This window comes from Melanerpes formicivorus, unplaced genomic scaffold, assembly GCF_026170545.1.
Source record: "Melanerpes formicivorus ecotype bairdi unplaced genomic scaffold, bMelFor1.0.p_v2 SCAF_31, whole genome shotgun sequence".
Lineage (NCBI taxonomy): Eukaryota > Metazoa > Chordata > Aves > Piciformes > Picidae > Melanerpes > Melanerpes formicivorus.
This window is the reverse complement of record NW_027142383.1, coordinates 9,883,585-9,890,770: the sequence shown is the minus strand read 5'-3', so window position 1 is coordinate 9,890,770 and position 7,186 is coordinate 9,883,585. Positions and strand designations below refer to the sequence as shown.

At 43.5% G+C, this 7,186-nt stretch overlaps 1 protein-coding gene across 1 annotated transcript; it reads left to right on the top strand.

Moving 5' to 3' along the window:
• The first annotated feature begins 3,498 nt into the window (after positions 1–3,498).
• On the top strand, positions 3,499–6,886 carry LOC137449655 (E3 ubiquitin-protein ligase RNFT1-like). The gene is made up of 4 exons (XM_068155372.1): positions 3,499–3,660; positions 4,898–4,963; positions 5,760–5,861; positions 6,046–6,886. The coding sequence occupies exons 1-4, from the start codon at positions 3,514–3,516 to the stop codon at positions 6,178–6,180; spliced, it is 450 nt and encodes a 149-aa protein (XP_068011473.1). The 5' UTR covers positions 3,499–3,513; the 3' UTR covers positions 6,181–6,886.
• The last annotated feature ends 300 nt before the right edge of the window (positions 6,887–7,186 follow it).

Below are 7,186 nucleotides of genomic sequence, written 5' to 3'. Positions count from 1 at the left end.
GGGATTGTTGATATACATGTGCGTCCTGTTATTCCAAGATAACTCTCTATGTTTATGGCTCCCAGTGCCCTGCTTTGGTTACACAGTGCGGGCACAGCACTGTTCTGCTATACTGCTAGCCACTTCCGCACTCATGCTGGGCACGGCCTACCACCATGTCAGGCTCTAGGCCTACACTGCCAGATTGCTCACACTGCTTGTTACAACCATTACCACACCAATTAACAGCACCAAGGGAAGTATTTCCATGGGAATCACTTCACCCACCACCAATGGCACCATGCCAGCCAGGCCTTAATTGCCTGAAGTTACACAATGCAGAAATGGAGGCAGCAAGGGACTCAAGTCCTCCTTCCAGGGCAAATCAAGGCTGGTGGATTCCAGCCACCAGAACTACTTGGAAAAGGTAAATAAATTCCCCACTTCCCCAAAGGAAAATAAATCCTCCATCTCCCAGAATGGCCTCTCCTTGTGTGCTGGAGCTCTGGAAATAGTCACACCACAAAAGCCTGGAGATGACAATCACAGAATGGGTTGGGTTAGACCTCAAGGATCATCCAGTTCCAACCTCCTGCCCTTCAGGATCAGTCTCAATGTGACCCTGGGCAGCCTGATCCAGCTGGAGGTGTCCCTGCTGACTGTAGAAGGAGGGGACAAGAGTCACAGGATCACAGAATGGGTTGGAAGGGACCTTACAGATCACCCAGTTCCAACCCCCTGCCCTGGGCAGGGACACCTCCCACAAGCCCAGGTTGCTCAAGGCCTCATCCAGCCTGGCCTGGAACACCTCCAGGGTGGGGGCAATGAAAGCAGCAGCAGGATGAGGTCACAGCTGGGAACAAAAGGTGGCAATGTGGGGAACCTGCTGACCATCCACCAGCCCTGGGGCTTAGCAGGGGTTTGGTGTGACCTCCAATCTGCTGACCTCACTCATCAGCAAGAACAGTCTGGCATTGGCCCAGGCTGCCCAGGGAGGTGGTGGAGTCCCCATCCCTGGAGGTGTTCCAGGAAGGTGTGGATATGGCACCTGGGGCCATGGTTTGGGTTTGATCTGAGAGGGCTTTTCCAATCCAAACAATTCTGTGACTCCATGAGAGAGCAACTGAATCCTGCCAAGAAGAACCTTAGTTTCATAGTTTCATAGTTTCATTCAGGGTTGGAAGGGACCACAAGGATCATCTAGTTCCAACCCCCCTGCCATGGGCAGGGACACCCCACACTAGATCAGGCTGGCCAGAGCCCCATCCAGCCTGCCCTTAAACACCCCCAGGGACGGGGCCTCGACCACCTCCCTGGACAACCCATTCCAGGGTTTCACCACTCTCATGGTGAAGAACCTCCTCCTCACATCTAGCCTGAATCTCCCCACCTCCAGCTTCATTCCATTTCCCCTAGTCCTATCACTACCTGAGATCCTGAGAAGTCCTTCCCCAGCCTTCCTGTAGGCCCCCTTCAGATACTGGAAGGCGACAATTAGGTCACCTCGGAGCCTTCTCTTCTGCAGACTGAACAGTCCCAACTCCTTCAGTCTGTCCTCATAGGAGAGGTGCTCCAGCCCTCTGATCATCCTTGTGGCCCTTCTCTGGACACGTTCCAGCACCTCCACATCCCTCTTGTAATAGGGGCTCCAGAACTGGACACAGTACTCCAGGTGGGGTCTCACCAGGGCTGAGTAGAGGGGGAGGATCACCTCCCTCGACCTGCTGGCCACACTTCTCCTGATGCAGCCCAGGATCTGATTGGCTTTGCGGGCTGCAAGTGCACACTGAGAGCTCATGTTGAGCTTTTTGTCCACCAGCACCCCCAAGTCTCTCTCCTCAGGGCTACCCTCCAGCCAGTCACTGCCCAGCCTGTATTTGTGCCTGGGATTGCCTCGACCCAGATGCAGGACCCTGCACTTGCTCTTATTGAACTTCATGAGGTTGGCCTGTGCCCACCTCTCCAGCCTGTCAAGGTCCCTCTGGATGGCCTCCCTTCCCTCCAGCGTGTCTGCTGCACCACACAGCTTGGTGTCATCAGCAAACTTGCTGAGGGTGCACTCAATGCCACTGTCCATGTCCCCCACAAAGATGTTGAATAAGACATGCTTCCACATGAGAGTGTTCTATGGCAAAATTAGGTAATTATTAAATTCTATCCAGAGAAAAGTCTTTTTAATTAAAGGTCTGTATATAATCCACCACTTCACTGTGGGTTAGAACACCCTGTGGATTTCATGTTCTTCCCTGCTTGGTGCTGAGGAAGGTTTACAGGCTGATCTGAACCAATTGCTTGTATTATGTCATCAGATAAATGGGTTTATTTCTGTCTTTAGGTTGGGGGGGGGGAAATGAAGAAACCTTTTATTTGCTGCTCTGTAAGAATGTGCATGCAGGTGGTTAGCATGGAGCAGCTGGAGCACACTCAATTTTCTACAGGCTTGACAGGAACTGATATGGGAAGGTTTTAAGATCTGTGCATGCTAACAGCTGGGGTTTTCCCCTGTCTCTTCAGAAAATAATGCAGAGGTTTTTTTCTTTTTGTTAATAAGCAATATTTATGTCAGATCAATGAATTTGATTCATAGCTTAAACTCCTCAAACCACTGAAGAATTTTCACAGTAGCCTACACTAGCTTATGGTTTATTTTTAGCTGCTCATTGATGTGTCAGCATTTGAACAGGAGGTTTTGGTAGGTTTTATCTCTTCAAATGTACCAGAACAAGTTTTTCCTCAGGTAAAACCAATTTCTAAATACTGATTTATAATCAAGAACTCCTTTTTTTTTTTTCCCCCTACAGCTAGTCAGATAACATCCAAAAAATAGTTATTGAAAATTCCATTACACCAAGTGACCTACATTCTGGCTAAATTAAAGGAGGAATCTGGTCAATAGTGGCAAATTGTGCAGTGTATAGAAAGAATACTTCCTCCCCATTACAGAGACAAGGGAATAAAGTAAGAGTTAAGCTAAATAGCTATGATTATACAAGCACACACACAGAGTGTTCTGTAGGGTACTGGTGCTTTGTAGTTGTCATTCAGTAATGGTTAGGGTGTCACTGAACTCTTTTGGCCTGTTAATCCAGCAATTTATGGTTGTTAACAAAGAATGGGCCTTACTCTCATATTTTTTTAATCCTGGATGCAGGGCACAGCTCTGCTAATAGGAAGCTGATCTCTGGGACCACATTTGTCTTAGTTTTCTTTTCCAAATAACTTTTATTTTATATTTTAATGCTTATGAAGTCTGACAGTAGTGTTAAGTAGGTAGGCATCTGATAAAGCTATCCTGGTGTAGCCTATGAACTTGACTTTCTGCAGTACAGCAATGGTGCTACTGTTGTTTGTACAGCTGTGGTGAGACTCATCATCTCATCTTCATTCTTTCTCATGGTTCATATTTAGCTGTTTCAAGCTATGATAAGAGGAAATTCCTCAAAAGAATAACAATGTGTCTTTGTATTTTAAAACCCCTGTGTGTTTTAAATCTTGAGCAATTCCTTTGCATGTCTTGCTTAGGGTTACTGGTACATGCTGTTAGAAGAACTCTGCCAGTATTACCGTATGTTTGTCCCCATACCAGTTTGGTTCCGTTATCTTATTGGCAAAGGGGAGATGGACAGTGTACTAGGATGGACCCTTGGGATACTGCTGGGCCTTCTCTACCTCATCCTGAAAGTATGTAAGCTTTATATTCCTCTCAAACTATTCTGCAGTAACTATAGTTGGAGGGTTAGACACACAAACTAACACCTTTCTGGAAGTTCTCCTGTGTTTGAGCTGACTTGCAAATCAGGGCTTCAGTTTCACTGAGACAGCCTTCCAAAACTGACAGGAAAACTGTCTCAGGACACAAGATCTTCTTTTTCCTGCACCTGTTCTGGGAGTAGATTTGGGTTGCATAGGAAAGAGCACTGTTACTATAGCTCTCCTCACAGCAGACACTGATCAGACTGTTAGCAGATGCTGAGGAAAAGAGCTTGCAAAAATACAGGTGAAATTCATGGCTGAATCAGCCTCTTCCAGGCAACCAGATTTACTCTGAGAATATCCTGTATGATGCTAGACCAGTTAAACATAAGTGGCTGTATGCTTTACCAACAGCTAATCTGCCCTAGACAGAACCAAACTCACTACAAGCTTGGCTTTGAACATGAAACATACTTTTTAATGCTATAGTATCTTGACTACAAGTCTAAAGACTATCACATATATGATAGTAATGTTGAGATATTTGTACTTCAGTCCTTCATTGTAGAACCTCAACACTATTTTGCTTTTAAAGAACAAACATTAACTAGGAAAATCCTTCAGACTAAATTCTTAGTTTGGTTATCATAGAATGGCTCAAGCTAGAAAGGGCCTCAGAGATCATCTCCTCCAAAGTCCTCACCATTGGCAGGGACACTGCTCAGCTGGACTCGGCTGCTCAAAGCCTCATCCAACCTGGCCGTCAACACTCCCAGAGACGAGGCAACCACAACCTCCCTGGGCAACCTATTCCAGAGTTTCACCACTCATACTGAAGAACCTCTTCCTCAGATCCAGTCTAACCCTGCTCTCCCTCAGCTTCAAACCATTACCCCTTGTCATGTTGCTAGGCACCCTTATGAGAAGTCTCTCTCCAGGCTTCCTGTATGTTTAGGCATTAGAAGGCACTTCTAAGGTCACCCCCTTTAGGCTTCTCCAGGCTGAATAACCCCAGCTCCCTCAGCTGGGGACACCAGAACTGGATGTAGTATTCAAGGTGGGGTCTCACATCTATTAAGCAGTGAAAATTGGTTCAGTCTGAACTGCAACTCTGCTTAAGTTATGCCAAAAATCAAACTAGATTTCTAGTGTTGGAGTCTGCTTGGAAGCTTTTTAGTTCTGAGGAGCATACTAAACATAACTCAGTTTTTCTTTCCCATTTCAGATTTTGAGCTTTTTTGGGCAATTGAGAAACTTCAGACAGGTCTTACGGATATTCTGTACACGACCAGTGAGTACTGAATTCTCTTAATGACAAAATAAACTCAGTTTACATGAAAACACTTCCTGTCTAAAGAACTCATTCCTGTAGTACGCTGCATTGTTCTAGCAACAGACAACTGCATGTTTAAAGCAAACTTTGTGAACTTGTTCTCCCATTATGTTGTCAGCTGAACATCAACAAAATCTATTCTGCATGTCTCTTCAGATAAAGCTACGAGGAGTTTCTGTCCTTTTCCCTCTTTTTTAACTGGAATTACACCTAGCTGGATGCAGGCATAGCTTTAGGCTGAATTACAACGAGAACTGAAGCTTGCCAAAATAACTCACGCACAAGGAACTCGTTAGAATTGTAACTAGATAATCTTCCTCTGTAGGAAGAGCTATTGTTCAGAGTCTGCTGTTCCTGCAGTGAAAGATACAGAACGTTTTGAAGTGCTGTCCTTGAACTAAGCATCACGAAGCACTTGTCATTTTCTGAGTGCTGTCTTGTTCAAATTGGAACTTAACACACTGTGTTTCTCAGAGGTCACTTAAAATAATAACTGCTACAGATTTTCCCAGTGTCTTTGATCAGGGAAAGATACTAACTAGAGGGCATGGTAAGAAGGAGCAGATAAGCTGTGGGCCTCATGATGACTATTAAAAAAAACTTAGCAACATTTAATTGGATTAGGGATCGAAGAGTTTTCCTGACACAGCAGTCCTTATTCCCAGTTCCTCTCTGTCTTGGTATTTTTGTGTTTGTACTGTCTTTTTTTACCCCCCTAGTCACTAATACCTGCTTTAAATGCCTTGTTTTACAGCACTATGGGGTGACAGCTAGCAAGAGACAGTGTTCTGAGTTGGATGATATTTGTTCTATCTGCCAAGCTGAATTTCAGAAGCCTATTCTGCTTATCTGCCAGGTAACACACAAAATCTGAGCCATTTTCTGCAGACTTAAGAACATTTTAAACATTTGGCAAACATAGCATAGAGTTAGTCTAGTATGTTTTCTGATTACTATTAGAAATCAAGCAATGCAAATAGTATACCCTCTGATAAACAGAAGAGCTTAGAAGCTCTAAGTTCTCCTTCTTCTCATTACAGCACACATTTTGTGAAGAATGCATCTCTTTATGGTTTAATAGAGAAAAAACATGTCCACTCTGCAAGACTGTTATTGCAGACCACGTTAACAAGTGGAAGGATGGAGCCACATCTATGCATCTACAGATTTTCTAAAGCACAGCAACTTGGTTTACAGCTTATTCAAGTTGAGGTTTTGCAGTTTACTGCAGATGGAGGTGGCACAAGGAATGAATTTCCAAATTCTAGATAAAGAGCTTCTAGGAAACGTTTCCATATTTTTAAACAGCTCAGAAAATGTTAACTTGACCTCCTTAAGGAAAGTTTTAAATTTTCAGGGTGAATGCAGGAAAAACAGCACTGCTTCTTGTCAGGTCCTTGAACAATGCTGCATCACTTTTTGCAGCAGGTTCTTAACATTTTCTTTAAGCTTTCAGTAGAGTTACAGGCTATGCTAAATTGTCTTTAGCCTTCTAACATGACTCAACCCATTTTATCAAGATTATGAGCAAATTTGGTACTCTGGAGTACAGTGAGAATTAGAGCTGCTTGTCACCTGGCATTAAAGATCATTCAATGCTTGCCCAGTAGATGAGAGAAAACAGCTTCTTATTCATACACCTGTAACAGCAACTATTTCTCACTGTACCTGGAGGTAAGTCACAAGAGGAAGAGGTTTCCCCCTCAGGTTCTCGTAGACTTCTAATAGATTTTGGCTTAATACCTAAACCAACCACTGAGGATAGTTTTATACATAGCATTTTGTAACACTGGTATTTTTAAACCAAACCTTTAATACTCTATTTTTGTCATATGAAGAACCAGATTTTCTTACAAGGGAAGAGTCTATTTTATACTGTATTTGCAATTTGTAGTATGCATAAAAATCAGAGAGAATAAATGGATTTAAATCTTATTTGTTTGGTGCATGTTGAATAAAGCAACGAAGTTCATTGCTGTTTCAGTATTAACTTGCATGGAAGCTCACTTCTGGGTATTTCCTGTTAAACTGATGTCTTTGCAAAACAAAAACACTCCACAGGTTGCAACTTTTTCCTGACTAGTCTTGATGCTCATTACAGAGCTAATTTACATACAATTTTTTTTTTTACTTCATTTACCAGGCTCTTCAGATTAGACAAAAAAAACCCCAAACCAAAAC